Source organism: Myotis daubentonii, chromosome 16 (genome assembly GCF_963259705.1).
Source record: "Myotis daubentonii chromosome 16, mMyoDau2.1, whole genome shotgun sequence".
In the NCBI taxonomy this organism is placed as follows: domain Eukaryota; kingdom Metazoa; phylum Chordata; class Mammalia; order Chiroptera; family Vespertilionidae; genus Myotis; species Myotis daubentonii.
In genome coordinates this window covers 54,961,352-54,978,165 of record NC_081855.1, presented here as the reverse complement: position 1 = coordinate 54,978,165, position 16,814 = coordinate 54,961,352, and the positions used below count along the sequence as shown (strand labels likewise).

General features: G+C 51.9%; 1 protein-coding gene across 3 annotated transcripts in view; it reads left to right on the top strand.

The window, feature by feature from the left end:
- The first annotated feature begins 4,390 nt into the window (after positions 1 to 4,390).
- UBE2O (ubiquitin conjugating enzyme E2 O) overlaps positions 4,391 to 16,814 on the top strand; it is a 36,291-nt gene continuing 23,867 nt past the window's right edge. For all 3 annotated transcript variants that reach the window (XR_009449378.1, XM_059671313.1, XM_059671311.1), the window contains exon 1: positions 4,391 to 4,860. Coding sequence is in view for 2 of the 3 variants with exons in the window: in XM_059671313.1 (XP_059527296.1) it covers positions 4,456 to 4,860 (405 nt within the window). In the remaining variant the exon portion in view is untranslated. The remainder of the gene's footprint in view (positions 4,861 to 16,814) is intronic.

Below are 16,814 nucleotides of genomic sequence, written 5' to 3'. Positions count from 1 at the left end.
CAAAGAAACAGGCGAACTTGATTTTAATCACAGATTTTATGTAACCTAATATGTAAAAAGTATTGTCATTTCAACAATAACTTATGTATGTACATATATTGCACCAAGTCTTCAACATTCAGTGTGCAGTTTACACGAACAGCACATGTCAATTCAGACCAGACACACGTCAAGTGCTCAAGAGTTGCGTGTGGTTAGAGGCCACTGTGACGGGCAGCACAGATCTCGACGTTAAAGGCTGAGGAGAGAGCACTGTGTGGGCAGGAGTGTGGGCGCATGTGCCACGTGAGCGTGCGTGCGGGGGTGTGTTTTCCTATCTGAAGGAGACGGGGAGCTGGGGACTCGAGAGACCGAGGTGAGCCAGAGACCTGATGCGCTGAGGGCCACCGGGAGAGGCTGGCTTGTGGTCAATCACTCAACAAATATCTTTTGAGGACCTACTGTGAGTCAGAGCTGTGCTAGCTGCTGGGATTACAAAGGTGAAGAAGACACAGTCCCTGTCCTCAAGGTTCACAGCCCCATGGGAGAGACAGGAGTAAAAAAAAAAGGTGCCCTGGCTGGTTTGGCTCAGTGAATAGAGCGTTGGCCTATGGACTGAAGGGTCCCGGGTTCGATTCCAGGCAAGGGCACATGCCCAGGTTGTGGGCTCAATCCACAGTTGGGTGCAGGAGGCAGCCAATCAATGATTCTATCTCATCATTGATATTTTTATCTCTCTCTCACTCTCCCTTCCTCTCTGAAATCAATAAAAAAAATTTTTTTTAAATGGTCTTAATAGAGCAGGGATGGGCAAACTTTTTGACTCGAGGGCCACAATGGGTTCTTAAACTGGACCGGAGGCCGGAACAAAAGCATGGATGGAGTGTTTGTGCGAACTAATATAAATTCAAAGTAAACATCATTACATAAAAGGGTACAGTCTTTTTTTTTTTTTTTTTTAGTTTTATTCATTTCAAACGGGCCGGATCCGGCCCACGGGCCGTAGTTTGCCCACGGCTGTAATAGAGGCTAAGAAATACATATATTACCAGGTAAGTGGGAGGACAGCGGGGGGGATGGGGCACTTGGAAGGCGTCATAGGCCCATGATTCTTGAGCAACCCACAGCGGGAGACTCAGGCGAGGCATTTCTCCAGCCAGACACTGAGGGGGGAGGCTCTCGGGGAAGCTCCCCTCCCTCCCCTCCTTTTCAGCAGAAGCCCCCAGTGCTAAAGGCACCCTAGAGCCCCCGAAGCATCGGCTTCAAGGTGGGAGATCTCTGTGCCCGTCTGGGTTGGCTGGCACAGGGAGGCTGGGAGAGGCCACGCAGGCTGGGCTCCCGCAGGGGGCAGTGTGGGGCCGTGCGCAGTGTGGGTTGGAGCGGTAGCCCCGTGGCGGGTTAAGATAGGGACAAGACAGGGCCTGCTTCCCCTAGATGAGTTCACTTGGCTGCCAGCTCTGCTGCCTCCTGAGCCACGCCAGTTCCTTTGCCAGTTCCTTCGCCAGGGGAGTGGCCAGGCTGGCTCAGCTTCTGGCAGGCACCTTCGTAAATAAGCGAAATTCTCCTGAGAAGCATCTACAGTCCCCAAGAAGGGCGGGGTGTTGGGGCCATGAGAGGAAGGGGTGTCTCTAGTGGGGAATGAAGATTTTTTTTTTGTTTTTTTGTTTTTTTTATCCAACAATTATGAAAATCAAAACTAAGCAGACGCTCCCATCCAGGCTCACCCCACTTTCCAGCCTGGGTGCGCAGAGACTATGGCTGGGGGCTCAGAGTCTAAGAAGCAATCGAGCCTCCAACCATGTCCAGAGCAACTCAGGTGTGAATGCGGTCGCAGAAGGACACCATGCAGTGGGGAGAAAGGTGCTGAGCCTCTCTCTAACAGAGCTCAGATGTAGCTCAAAATGGGGCGAGAGAAAGGGCTTAGAGACAGCACGGCAGCTCCATGGGTGTATGTATGGTCAGGGGGTGGGGGGAGAACCAAATGGAGGAACAGGAATCTCAGGCCTTTGACACCCGTCAATACGGTACATAATTGATCACAAACACTGTGCTAGGCACTGTACTGGGTATCAGGGTTACACACATTAAATGCAACATGATCGCCCGGCTTGTGTGGCTCAATGGTTGAGTGTTGACTTATGAACCAGGAGGTCACGGTTCAGTTCCTGGTCAGGGCACATGCCTGGCTTGAGGGCTCCATCCCCAGTGTGGGGTGTGCAGGAGGCAGCCGATCAATGATTCTCTCTCATCACCGATGTTTCTATCTCTCTCTCCCTATCCCTTCTTCTCTCTGAAATCAAAACAAATAAATATATTTTAAAAATAGAACATGGTCCACATTCTCAAAAGGGAGAGATCAGCATTTGAAATCAAGGACTCTTACCTACAATCTCGCAGGTTCCTGGGGGTGGTGGTGGGGGTGGGGACAGCACAGTGTGGCATGCTGCTTCACAAAAGGAGGCTCATACTTCCTCCCTCACAGGCGGACAATCCGTGTAAAGCATTTAGAGTGGTACCTGGCATTAAGCTGCCGTTCAATACACGGCCGCTATTATTAGCCATTATTACCAGAAGCTGCGGAATAAACATGGCACATCTTCCTGGAGTGCCAATTTTACTCAACGATTAGGGAGGAAAGGACGTTCTTTTTCTATTATAACAAGCACAGGCATAAGCTGATGTAGAATGCAAAACTCACTTGGATTTTTTAATTGTTTTTTCCCCCCACTAAATACATTTTATTTATCTTTTTGGTTAATACTCACCTGAAGATATTTTTTCCTTGGATTTTCAGAGGGAGTGGAAGGGAGGGGGAGAGACAGAGGGAGAAGCATCAGTGTGAGAGAGACACATCGATTGGTTGCCTCCTGCATATACCCCAACTGGGTGGAGATTGAGCTTGCAACCGAGTTATGTGCCCTTGACCAGAATCGAACCCGGGGCCCTTCTGTCTGCAGGCCGACGCTCGATCCACTGAGCCAAACCAGTTAGGGCCTCACTTGGATTTTTGATATCAAAGGTTTCTGGCCAGCCCTAGCTGGTTTGGCTCAGTGGATAGAGCGTCAGCCTGCCAACTGAAGGGTCCCAGGTTCGATGCCAGCCAGGGGCTCATGCGTGGGTTGAGGGCTCAATCCCCAGTAGGGGGCATGCAGGAGGCAGCCACTCAATGATTCTCTCTCATCATTGATGTTTTTATCTTTCTCTCCCTCTCCCTTCCTCTCTAAAATCAATAAAATATATATATTTTTTAAAAAGATTTCTGGCCTGCATTGCCCTGCTCCCTTCAGCCTACTTGCACACCCCCATTCTTCAATAAGCACAGGAACTAGAAAAGTTTGGAGTCAGGCAACCCAGGGTCCAATTTGCATTTGCCAGTTACTACCTTGTGACCTAAATTAGTATAATTACTTTTTATATTTTAAAATGGCAATATGAAGCAGACCATAAGTATAACAGTTCTGCTGATGTAGAATTTTAGTGTAGGTGGGAGGGTTGAAATATTAAAACAATAGTTAAACTCTATTGAGGGAACTATATGCCAGGCATTGTTCTATTTCATTTAATTCTCCCAATCATCTGATGAGACAGATACTGCTATGATCACCTCTATTTTACAGATGAGAAAAGGTGAAAAGAAGTTTATCAGCTTGTCTACCTTTGTAAGATTAGTAAGTGTCAATGCCAAAAATTAGAATCTGTGACTCCCGCTCTTAACTATCTGGCTGTCTTACCTCTCGCCATGCATAGAAAGCCTCATGGAGCTTTGGACTCATCTAGGTGGATTGGAAGGCAAATCGCAGGAATCACTAATACCTGCTGATCTTTTCCGATCTTTCTCTGGGGCCTCCTTCACCAACGTCTTGATCAGTCCCTAAGGAGTCATCATCCCTTTCCAAGCTTTGCATGGGATTTCCTAATACAATATATTCTAGATACACTCTCTACACACCTATTAAAGCTTTGCTTACACGCTGACATGGAGTCGCTTTGTAGCTATTTAATGTGTATGTTTTGTCTCCCCAACTAGATTGTAAACACCTAGAGGGCCGGGACTGTCTTGCTCTTTCCGTGTCCCAGGCAGGAGGCTGGAGACGCCCAGGGAGCTCATTAGCTGTTGTTGACAGCACCCGCCGCACCTCCGCCCCACCTCCGCCCCGCCCCTTTCCCCCGGCGACCACTCTACTTCCTCCATCCGGGCCCCACCCCTTCCCTCTCCCTCCGCTTTTATCCCTTCTGGCCCCGCCCCTCCCGCGTGGAGTCCTTCCTTTACCCCAGGCTCCCGCAACATCTCCAGCGTCCCCTAGCGACCGGGCGGTAGCTCCTAGCAACCGCATCTCGGCTCCCTGACGACGGCAGCACGTAGGGCCACGTCAGCGCGCCGAGGCCCCGCCCCCGCGCCGGCTGGCCACGCCTCCCCGCGTCTGGGCCGCCGCCGCCACCTCCGCCGCCGCCGCCGGAGACTCGCGCAGAGCAGTTATGGCGGATCCCGCAGCGCCCGCGCCTGCAGCCCCGGCTCCCGGCCAGGCCCCGGCCGCGGTTCCTGAGGCGGCCCCGGCCCCGGACCCGGCCCCGGCGCCCGCCCCGGACTCGGCCTCCGGGCCGTCCTCAGACTCCGGCCCCGAAGCCGGCTCGCAGCGCCTGCTGTTCTCTCACGACCTGGTGTCGGGCCGTTACCGCGGCTCCGTGCACTTCGGGCTCGTGCGCCTCATCCACGGCGAGGACTCGGACTCGGAGGGCGAGGAGGAGGGCCGCGGGAGCTCGGGCTGCTCCGAGGCGGGGGGCGCGGGCCACGAGGAGGGCCGGGCCAGCCCGCTGCGCCGCGGCTATGTGCGCGTCCAGTGGTACCCGGAGGGCGTCAAGCAGCACGTGAAGGAGACGAAGGTGCGGCGGGCCCGCGGGCGGGGGCCGGGGCTGGCGGAGGGGCCTTTACCTGCAGAGCCGGGGGGCCGGGGCCGGGGCCGGGAGGTGCTGCCGCCGTGGGCCGAGGCGGGAGGACCGGCCTCAGCGGAGGGGACGCTCCCCTGCAAAGTCATTGCACCAGCCCTGGGCCGCCGGGCGCCGGGCTTTCCCACGCGAAGGGCTCCCCATAGGCCACGCTCTGGTGCGGTGTGGGCCTCAAGGTTATGGACGTGGGGCCTCTGCCCTGTCGCCCTGCGGGTGCTGGGGCTCCGAGGCGCGCCGGGCATGACACCAGTGCGGCGTCTCGCTGACCCTGAGGAGCCACCTACCGCATTGTGCGCCCAGACACGGAGGCCCTGCCGGGCCGGTGCGGGGAGCGGGGCGGGCATTCCAAGGCAGAGATGCAGGTGAAAAGCCCGGGCGACAGAAAACCCCCAGAAGTTCGCCAGCTTGCAGAATGCGTTAGCGTGGGGAGGGAGCCTAACCCCCTTCTGTCTTGCCTGGTGCCTCGCTCCATTGCTGCGGGAACTTTGAGAGTGAAATCACTGCCGATCAGAGCCTTGGCGTTAACAGTGCGGGGGGAGGGCGCTGGGACAGCTGCCCCGGATCGATGACTCCTGAGTGCAGTTGGACTTCTTGGGGGAAAATACTACAGAACCTTGGAGGGAGGAGCTCCACCCTTTGCAAACCTGGAGGGTTTTTGTTTTTGTGTGTTTTTTTTTGACCTGAGGCTGTAAGCAGACAGATTCCCATTCGGTATTTCGGTGAGGCTGGTGAATATTGCCGTTTTACCAAACCCCAAAGGGTTTATCATCAGAAACCTGAAACCTTGACCCAAGGTTGGTTGGGTGGCTTTTCACGTCTTGTTTTCCTGAGTGTGAGTTCCTATCAGTGATTCACACACGCAGCCCTGTATCTCCCACCCCTTCTTCATGCCCTCTTCCTCCTCCCCTTCAAGAAAACATTTCTAAGCAAGAATCAGGACCAGGTTGTTTGAGCGGCCTGGGACTGAGAGGTCTGAGCTGGGGACGGGCAGGTCAGAAGTTAATCTGGGTTTCACACACACCAGGAGACAAAGGGGGCAGGACTGGGGCTTCTGCCGCATGACCCAGGGGGTCTGGGACGAGGGTTTGGGCAGAAAGAGCCTGGGATCGATCCAGTTCCTAGTGGCAGAAGTGACTGCTGATACCAGCAGGGTCTTTTTCCACCCTCGCCGGTGCATGTGCACCAGAGACGCAAATCCACACACAGGACCCCGGCTGCCCCTCAGAGAAATGCAAATCAGGGAAGATGGTAAGTCCCCGTGTAAAAGTCTCTGGAAATAGTACTTTTTGCAGCAGCCTGCTTGTTAAACATGACCACCAGCATTGTTCTGTCGGGAAGAGATTTTTGCTCAAGGTACTGTTTGTGCACTGTCTTACCAGCAGATGGTTGCCAGTGTCTTTGCAGGGGCTTTGAAATAAAATGTTTCTGCCTAACCATCTTCCCTAGAGGTTGGCGACTGGCGTGCACCTCATGTGACAGGGCTCAAGGGAAGCGGGCCGCTCACCACCCGGGGCTGCCGTGCCCACCAGTGGCTCCTGTACGTCTTGATTTTGGTGGTGAACTTTGGTGACAGTTCCCTCTGCCTCTCCCCCACCACGTGTAGTTGTACAAAATTTGACTTTAAATTTCAATTTTGGAACCAAACAGAAAATGACTTGAAGGCACCAGCTTGGATTCGTGTTGAAGCTGCCCTCTTGTGACTTGTGTTGAATGGTTGACATTTTTTGCGACGCCAGTGGCGGCGTGTCTGTCGCTTCTGGGCTTAAGCAAAAGCCAAGGAGGAATTCTAGGAGGTGGAGGCACGGCTGGCAGGCCCGGCCCTTGGGGATGGGTTTGTGTGGGGAGGACATTTCTCCTGGTAGGTCAGCTCTCTGCTACCAGGAGCCGCAGATGGCCCTGGTGAGCTGACCGTGTCTCCGGTTTTGCTTCTGGCTACGGACTAAGGTGGTAGGGTGGGTCCTTGCCTGGGGCACTGTGGTTTAGGAAGATTTTCCTTCTCGCCTCCCACTCCTTATACTCAATCCATCGAGGTGGCAGCGTGCTGTGAAGGAGAGACCATGAGACCGAGACAGCATGTAGATTCTGATGTCTCCCACAGCACTAATGTGGTTATGAGGTTTGAGAACCCAGTTATTGGTAGAATAATGTAGTGACAGTCTTAGGAAACGTTTCTTTTTTAAATTGTCACCTATTGGAATTTTTGTTGTGTGTGTAATATGTTTTTATTGATTTGACAGAGCAAGAGAGCAAGAGAGAGAAACATTGATGTGAGAGAGAAACATCTATCGGGGGCCTCCTGCATGCATCCTGACCAGGGATTGAGCCCACAACCTGGGCATGTGCCCTGACCAGGAATCGAACTGGTGATCTTTTGGTGCACAGGGTGACACTCAACCAACTGAGCCACAGCAGCAAGGCATCTGCTGGCATTTTTAAAATAGTGTTCTTTTAATGCGGAGTAGGAGGCTGAGGAGCATTTTTGTACTTTGTTTTGTTGTTAATCCTCACTCGAGGATATTTTTCCGTTGATTTTTTAGGGAGAGTAGGAGAGAGAGGGAAAGACAGAGAGAAACATCGATGTGAGAGAAACACATTGATTGGTTGCCTCCTGTACAAGCCCTGACCAGGGCCTGGGCCGGGGAGGAGCCTGCAACCAAGGTATGTGCGGTGCCCTTGACCGGAATCGAACCCGGACCCTTTGGTCCACAGGCCAACACTCCATTTACTGAGGCAAACTGGCTAGGGCCATTTTTGTAATTTTCATGTTAATTTGGTGGGCAATGAATAAAGGCTTAATATTAGTCTCTTAATGTCTCAACTCTTTTTGATGAACAAATTCCAAAAAGAGTGGTGAAGAGGCTGGCCCATGAGTCCTCCCCTTCCTGGCCATTTCCATAAATTGAACACGGTGACTGACACTATACTTTCCGTCCAGAAGACAACACAGGCTGGGCACTTAACGTGCTAATCAACAGAAATAAAATATGTAGTTTTGCCTTAAAACCGCGGAATTTATGGTTAGTTCCTGGGGTCCCAGCAGCCAAGGGTTAGCCTGTGCAGGACTTGCTCACTCCCCTGACCCTCAGCGTGGTAGCTGATTTATCCGCTGGACGCTTTTCCCATTTGGCCGCAGACCTCCTCGCCGGGACTTGCTCCTCCCCACTACCAGCAGGGGCTTGTTTCCACGCCCGCCCCGCCGGTGCGCATGCAGCAGACACAGTGGGGATCCCTTCAGTAACGTTTCTTTTCTTTTTTCTTTTTTTTATTATTTATTTTTTTTATATTTTATTGATTTTTTACAGAGAGGAAGGGAGAGAGATAGAGAGTTAGAAACATCGATGAGAGAGAAACATCGATCAGCTGCCTCCTGCACGCCCCCTACTGGGGATGTGCCTGCAACCCAGGTACATGCCCTTGACCGGAATCGAACCCGGGACCCGTCAGTCCGCGGGCCGACGCTCTATCCACTGAGCCAAACCGGTCTCGGCTTCAGTAACGTTTCTGACTGAAGCCAGTGCCTACACCCTCTTGGCCTTCTTGAGGCCTGGCCAGCCTGGGTGGGTCTTTCTGGCCTTCACCCGCCGGGTTGGGCACAGCGGCCCCGCCCCTGTGAGGAAGACTATGGAACAGGGGCGTCCTGTTCGTGCATTAGCTCTCCCCGCTCTTGTGTGCTCTCTTGCTTTAAGTTGCCATAACGTTTAGGGTCTCAGCTGGTTAGAGAGTCAACGTCTGTAAATTAAAGCTGTGTCCGTAATCACCCTGCTGTGTGCGTGTAAAACATCTCTGATGACAGGCCCCTCAGGAATTGGCTTTTCGCTTTATTTTTGGCTCCTACTCAGGCCAGCATTCCCAGGGGATAGCTCTTTAGGTGTAGCATCACAGCCTGTGAAGCTTGCCCCATCTGCCCAGGTGCCGGGCCCATTAGATGCAATCGCTCTTAATGAAATAATAGGAAGAAGGTATGTCAGGCTGCCCAAGCTGCAGCATTAAGTGCGCCTGTGTTTATTCCGATAGGATCGCGGGGCTTACCGGCTCTTAGAGCGGCTCTGTGATGTTATTCTTTGTCCTTTGGTTTCCCCCTCCTAGCTACTGGGACTCGATGCCTTCATGGTGCCTCTGTCTCGCTTGTCGCCTGACTCAAGGGCACTTTCATCAGATGAGGGACGGGTGTTTGTGTCCTGTGATTGGAAGTCAAAACCCTTGGGTGCTCTTCCTGGCTGTCACCTACTCTGAATGACCTTGGCGTACTCACTGCTTCATTTTCTCTGCTATAAAACACGAGATTTTTCTAGCCCCATAAATGAGCCTGCGCAGGTGGAATAACCAGAAGTGTGGGTGGGTGGGGCCTGGGGCAGCCACTTGGCTATTAGCAGCCGTCATCCTGATGTCCATCAACCAGAACCAGCCCCGCCCTCCAGAGGATCACTTCCGGGTGTCACAGGGCGGTGCTACACCAGAGGCATCAGTTCCTCTCTGTGGTCTTGCTTGTGACCTGGTGGGTTACAGATTTGAGTTCTTTATTACGCCTCTTCTATAGATGCTCATGAACTTCACTCCTCTGTTACCTTATAAGAAACTCATCATGCACATTTACAGTAACACCTGCTAAGTCCCCTGCCTCGGGGAGGGGAGGGGATGGATACAGGAGTACGCATGTTTCCCAGCAGCGGAAAGGCATCTCCTGAGATTCCCGAATGACAGGTGACGAGGTTGTGAATTATAAGATAAGGATGGTAGAGTATTGCTTTTGTATTTTAAGATAATAACCAACATATAGTGTGCCAGGTGCTCAAGTGCTTGTGTGTATTACTCAATATCCACAACAACCCTGTGAATTAGGTCCGATTATTCTCGTTTCTGAGGAGGAAACGAAGGACCAGAGAGGTTAAGTAACTCCTCCAGTGTCACACTGCTAATTGGAGTAACCTGAATACAAATTGAAGTGAAGATAGTTTGCCCTCACCTGACAGTGTGTAAGTTGAGGATTTATAGATCATTACAGTGTCTGAATACCCTGATCAAGCCTGAGTCACAAACCGTGTGGTTGGCGTGAATCCTCCAGGCTTTGCACACTTAAAATCTCCGGGGGGGGGGGGGCGGGAGGAGGCGCCTCAGGTGAGGAGGGAGGAGGGGATGGGGGACGGTGTGGGGATGGAAGAAGGTGAACCAGTGCCGGCAGGGAGGGCTCAGCTGCGCAGTCTGGGCGAAGCACCGCATTTGCTCTTGCGCTGTGCTGCTTTCTGTTCTCGTTTTCATTCCCTGGCCCCTCAGCCATTTTCAAGATACCTGTCAAAAAATACATGTTATTTCTGCAAATCCCCAGATGCTGAGTGAGTGCACCCTCTTGTGAGTCTGATTCATTCCCACACTGGTTTGTCCCACCTCCACCTGCTGGAGCACATATTCCAAGGAAGTGGCATTGATTCTGTGCTGTCTTGGAGATGGCCAGGGTTAGGAAATTCGCCTTACTTCCTGCCTCCACAGACCTCCTGTCCCCTCCCTGGCGGCTGTTGTCACCCTCCCGCTGGGAATGCTGAGTCATGAGGCAGGTTCAGAAGGACGCCTTGGAGAGAGGCTGTGTCCTGCCCAGGTCCAGTTCCTGTCCCTGCCGTTGCCCTGAACTTGACTGTGTGTGTGCTCTCCACCTCATTTTGCGTTAGGACATGAAAGGTCTTTTTCTGCTCGCCCCATCCCCGCTTCACTATGATCCCTGCTTTTCTCTCTTTCATTTTCTTGTTCTCTCATGAGGAACTTTCCTCCCTTTCTTACTATTTTATTTTACCCACAGGCAGGGGGGAAATAAATGGAATCTAGTGGGACTCTGGGGCTGTGGTTGGAGTGTGCAGCGTGAATGGCCATCACAGCTGGCCCATGTCGGTGTCGGCTGCCCCCACGGTCCCCTCAGAGTTGGATTTAGGGCCATTTCTGTGATGAGGGGGTTCTCTCAAAGGGCCATCCTGTAGTTTTAGCCGGAGAGGACAGGATCTGTGCTCCTGTTCTGATTGGTAGAAGCTTTCAGAGATTAGCCTGTTTCTGGACGGGGGGTGGGTGGGGGTGGGGGTGGGAGGTGCTAATTGACATGGACACTCAGAGGCGGACCCTGCGCATACAGTGCTCTTTCTGCTGACAAGATGCTGTCGCTAATATTTACTAGGATTCTGCTCTTGTGACTGTATCCTTCTCGAGGCTCCACTGGCCGAGTCCGGAGATGGTGGTGGTTGTAATGCCGCCGCATCCACGTTCGCAGCTTACTGAGCGGGACGCATGGCGATTGGCCTGTTTCTGACGTTTCCACCAGCCTCGGGGCCTGCTAGGGGCCACCTGACATACGTGACGGACAGGGAGGAGCAGGTGCTTACCGAAATGGTGTGCAGTTCAGAGTGGAATGGAACGTGGTCATGGACAACCCTCTGGATTTGCCTGCGCCAAGGCCATGTGCCCTTGTTCGGCTCCGCAGCGGCTCTGTGGCGGAGGGTGTCATGTCCTCACGCCCCTCCACCAGGCTGGCTGTGCGGAGTGGATCCGCCGGTCAGCTTTACCCACAGGTACATGGCGTTCTTTTGAAGCAGGATTGTGAAATGCATGTTTTTGTGACTTAAACGTGGAAGCAAATGCTATTCTACTCTTCAGAAGTATTCAGTGAGGCAGAAGGTACTAGAATGAATGTCCTTTTTGGGTTAAATCTTGTTGACTATTTGGTTGTGGGGTTTTTTGTTTGTTTGCATATTTTGAGAGACCGAAATATGTACTTTTCTGTAGCTCAAAGGACGAAGACACTTACCAGGTCACCCTGGGTCTAAACGAACAGCGTAGCTATAAATGGAGAAGATGCATTTTAACTATGACAATTAAAAAGTTTAAATCTGAGATACTGAGCAGTGCTAAAGAAACGGGGGTGGGGGGGTCGGGGGAGGGGGAGAGCCGCCACTCCTCCCCAGCAATGAAGTTGAAATCGCAGCTCCTGGAAGTGGCAGGAGCAGCCGCAGGCTTAGGAAGGAGCCTCTGTATTTGCATCCTGCAGGGAGAGCTCCTCAGGCCTGCGCCCAGCTCCTCCTTGCTTCAGTTCCCACCCTTTCCACGGGAGATGTGCTGGGAGGAGGGCCGGGGGAGCCAGGGATGGGCGCGTCCACAGGACTGCGCCGGCTCCCCCCCAGGGTGTGATGGGAAGGCCCACGGACACATCTGTGTCCTTCGTGTGGCTCGGGAACATCAGGACCTGATGTGCTCCTGCTGAAAGCCCCCTACTTGCCTGCTCCGGCTGTTAATTACTTGAGGGAGTCCGAGGGCTCTCAAGTTGGTGATATCATCTGCAAGCCAAAGAGCATCTCTCCCCGCCCTCCCTGTGCATGGTGGGAAGGAGGGTCCCAGCAGCCTGCTGGTGGGGACGGGGTCTGCCTCCGTATCCTCATGACCTGCACACCCCATCTGGCCTCTCGCCCTCTGGCATGAGCCGGCTCTCCTGAAGGTCACGAAAGACTGCATTCCTGGTCCTGCATTCCCGACTTCTCCGTTTTTGTCCCTTTGGCCCATCAGCCTGATTGATATGGTTGATCCTCTCTTGAAAGGGAAACCTTATTCCATTGAGTTCCATTTATTGTCCTGGGTTTTTCTCTTTTGCCTTTTGTCTTTTTCCTCTTACCCCTCTCTCGGACATTTCCAGAGGTCCGAGTCGGTCCCCCCCCCGCCGTGCTGCTCTGCTCCTATGGCCCAGCTGGTACCTGCATGTAGACGGGCCGCCCCACCCCTCCATCCACTCCCAGCTTTTATTCGAGAGCTCCACCCTGGCCTCTGGAACCGCAGACTTCGGGGTGTACCAGCTGAGGAGTGTGATGGCTCTCCCATCCTCAAGTCTGCGGAACTCTTAAAAAATTTCTCCCTCTAACTTTATTGGGAGAAATTTTCAAACGGAGAGAAAAGTTAAAAGACTTGGCCAGTGATTGCTGATTACCAGCCATCACGAGTCAGCCGCTGACATGCTGCTGCATCTGCTTTGTCTGTGCGTGGTGCATGTGAGTGTGTGCTCTCCTGAGCCGGCGGGAGTGCAGCAGGCGTGCTGATGCTCACTCACCTCTGCACATTCAAGCGTCGTCTTCTAAACTCAGAACATTTGCCATCATTTAAAAGCGGCTCCCTGGCCCCCAGTCTTACGTTTTTCTCTTTTTAAAAATTATCTTTTCCCCTAACTGGGGACTAGGCTAAGTTGGTTGGAGCATTGCCCCGTACACCAAAGGTTGCAGGTTAGGTATCTGTCAGGGCACATATGGGAGGCAACCGATCCGTGTTTCTCGCTCACATCGATGTTTCCCTCTCTCCCTTCCTCTCTCTTTAGAATCAATAAAAAAAGTATCCTTGAGTGAGGATTAAAGAAAAATTAAAATAATAGAATAAAATATATTTTTATTGTGGTAAAATACACATAACATAAAATTTACCACCTCATTAAATGCATTCATAATGTTGTGCAACCATCACCGCCACCCACCTCCATAACTTTTTGTCTTGTAAAACTGAAACTCATGCCCATGAAACAGTAACCACCTCCTCCCCATTCTCCTCCACGCCAGCCCCTGGCAACCACCATTCTACTTAGTTTGTGATTTTTATTCTTCCAGGTACTTCATATGAGTGGAATTGTACAGTATTGGTATTTGTATTACTGGCTCATTTCACGCAATCCCCTCAAGCTTCGTCCATGTTGTAGCTTGTATCGGAATTTCCTTCCTTTTTAAGGCCAAGTAGTGTTCTGGGGTGTGTATATACTGCTTTTTGCTTCTCCATTCGTCTGTCATGGCATACTTGGATTGCTTCCATGTTCTAGTTATTGTGCATAGTGCTATTGTGAACATGGATACGCAGATACCTCCTCAGATCTTGTCATGGCCTTAGCTGGTTTGGCTCAGTGGATAGAGCCTTGGCCTGCGGACTGAAGGGTCCCAGGTTCGATTCCAGTCAAGGGCACGTGCTGGGGTTTCAGGCTCAATCCCCAGTAGGGAGTGTGCAGGAGGCAGCCGATCAATGATTCTCTCTCATCATTGATGTTTCTATCTCTCCCTTTCCTTTCCTCTCTGAAATCAATAAGAATATTTAAAAAAAAAAGATCTTGTTATGAATGCTTTTGTGCTGGATCATGTGATCAATCTATTTCTGTTTTTTTGTAGAACTGCCACAGTTTTCCACAGCGGCTGTACCATTTTACATTCCCACCAACAGTGCACAAGGGTTCTGTTTTGTCCACATCCTCGTCGACATTTGTTATTTTCTGTTTTTCTGATAGTAGCGATCCTAATGGGTGTGAGGTGTATCTCGCTATAGTTTTGATTTGCATTTCCCCAGTAATTAGTGATGTTGGACATCTTTCCACATGCTTGTTGGTCACTTGTATATCTTCGGAGAAATGTCTCTTTAAGTGCTTCGCCCATTTTTTAACTGAGTTGTTTGGTCTTTTGATTGTTGAGTTTTAGGAATTCTCTCCATATTCTGGATATTAATCGTTTACTAGGTAATTGATTCACAAATTTTCTCTCCCATTCTGTGGGTGTCCTTTATAGTCTGTTGATAGTGTCTTAAAAAAATATGTCTTTATTGATTTCAGAGAGGAAGGGAGGGAGGGAGGGAGAGAGAGAGAGAGAGAGAGAGAGAGAGAGAGAGAGAGAGAGAGAGAAACATCAATTATGAGACCCATCGACTGGCTGCCTCCTGCACACCCCTACTGGGGGTTGAGCCCTAAACCCCAGCATGTGCCCTGACTAGGAATTGAACCAGTGACCTTGGTTCATGGGTCGACGCTCAACCACTGAGCCCTACCAGTTGGGCTGATAGTGTCTTTTGATACACAATATTTAAAAGTTTTCATGAAGTCTAAATGACTATTTTTTTTTCTTTTGTTGTGTGCCTTTGGTGCCAGGCTTCTAATCTAATTTGACATAAAATCTTTGTTCAGAATGCCTTTAACATCCTCCATATTTTCTTCCTACAACATGGGTCTGCTCTCTGACGGCCTGTGCCTGGGCGGGTCTCTCCTGGTCTCCCTGCCCTTGGCCCTCCTCCTTCAGCCCAGCGGTAGCACCACAGCTGACCTCCCCAACCATTGCCTCTTGGCATGCCTTAGCGTGGCCTTCAAGGTTCCTCGCCTACGTTTCATGCTTTACGTCTGCCTCTTCAGTTGACTCCAGCGAATCTGTGTGCCCAGTTCAGTGGGCTGTTCCCTGCCTCTAGCCCTCCCCGCACTGCGATGGCACTCTCGCGTGCTCTCTCCCTGGATCGGAAGCTTCTTGAAAAACAAAGCTCTGTAGAAGCTTTTGTTGCATGTAGCTCACATGTAGCGTCGTGGGAAGCACTTCAGTGAAGGCCAGACCTTCCTGCTCACCCACACAACAGCCTGAGCCTTTCCCAGACCCCCGTGGTCTGTGCTGGAGTGGAGTGGGCCCCTTGCCAGCTGCCATGCCCCCTCGGGTAGTGGACTTACTGCCCCCGCCGGGCTTTTTTGAGAGCACTATGCTAATCACCCCAGGACCAGGACATGCGGGCATCCTAATGCTAAGAAGAGCAGATTAATCAAAATACACCATATTGTAGTTTACTGTTTTAGCAACTTCCCTCCCGAAGCCCCCAGGCAGAGTGCGAGCTCACTGGGCGAGGTGAGAGCGGGGCAAGGGCTGTGTCCCTCGTGGTCGAAATGCAGTTGTCCCTGGTGTTGACGCCCAGCAGAAACACACACTCCTGGCCCAGGCTCCAGGACCATGGCTGGAATGCAGCTAGAAAAGCCTCCCCAGTTCACCACCCAGCTCTCCTTCGGGGCCTGAGGAAAGCCCCAGTTTCATTTGCGGGAGCCACCAGAGTTCTGGTAGTAACTTCAAAACCTCGGCGGGAGCACCCCTCTCTGAGCCTTAGTTATCAGACGGGCTAATGGCTGTCGCGGAGCAGCTGTCAGGCCTCCGCTGAAAGCACTTGGCAAGCGGACAGGCACGTGTGCGTGTCTTGACGGGATCAGCACATCCTCGCGTAGGGGCGGTTGAGCTTGTCTTCTGTGCTGTAACGTGGGACTGGGAGGGACCTGCAGCTGCCGAGCGCTCGGAGCAGCCCCGGATGAGTGGTGCTGGCTGTGTCCTGGGCTGTGGTGTGTAGGCCCAGGGAGGTGGGGCTGGGGTGATTGGGTTTGACCTCCTTATGTTATAGTCAAGGAACTAAGGCCCGAGCGGCTCAGAGATTGAGCTTAAGATTGATGGAAGCCACAAAGGGTCAAAGAATCCAAGACTTTAGGGAAGAAAAGTCACCATCTGATTTCTGAGCCGTAGAGGCTGTTAGCGCTGATTGCAGTTTTCTGGTGACTCAGTTACACGGGAGACAGGTTCTGGTGTTCAACTTGAAAAATAAAATCTGATTTACACTATGATTCAGGACATACAGCTAAGAAAACCTCCTACTCAGTACCTGGGGACCAGGCAGTCATTAATTGCAGCTTAACCCGAGTCACCTTAAAAAAAGAAGCCAGACAGCTTTATTGAGGTGTAACTCACACACCATAACATTCCCCCTTTAAAGTAGACAGTGAAAGTGGTTTTTAGTATATTCAAAGATCTGTGCACCCACCATCACTGTCTAGGGTTAGAACATACCACCCCCAGAGAGAACCTAGCCTAGCCCATTAGCAGTCACACCGCCTTTCCCCTCCTCTCAGCCCCTGGTAACCACTTCCTGTCGCCAGGGGTTTGCCTGTCCTGGACTTTCCGTATAAATGGAAACGTGTGCTGTGTGGCTTCTTCCGCCTAGCGTGCTTTCAGGGTCCCCTCACGTTGGAGCAGTGTCCGTCCTCTATTCCTTTTCGTGGCCACATACTCCGTGGCCGGGCAATACATACTCCGTGGCGTGGAGATGCCGTGTTTTGTTTCTCT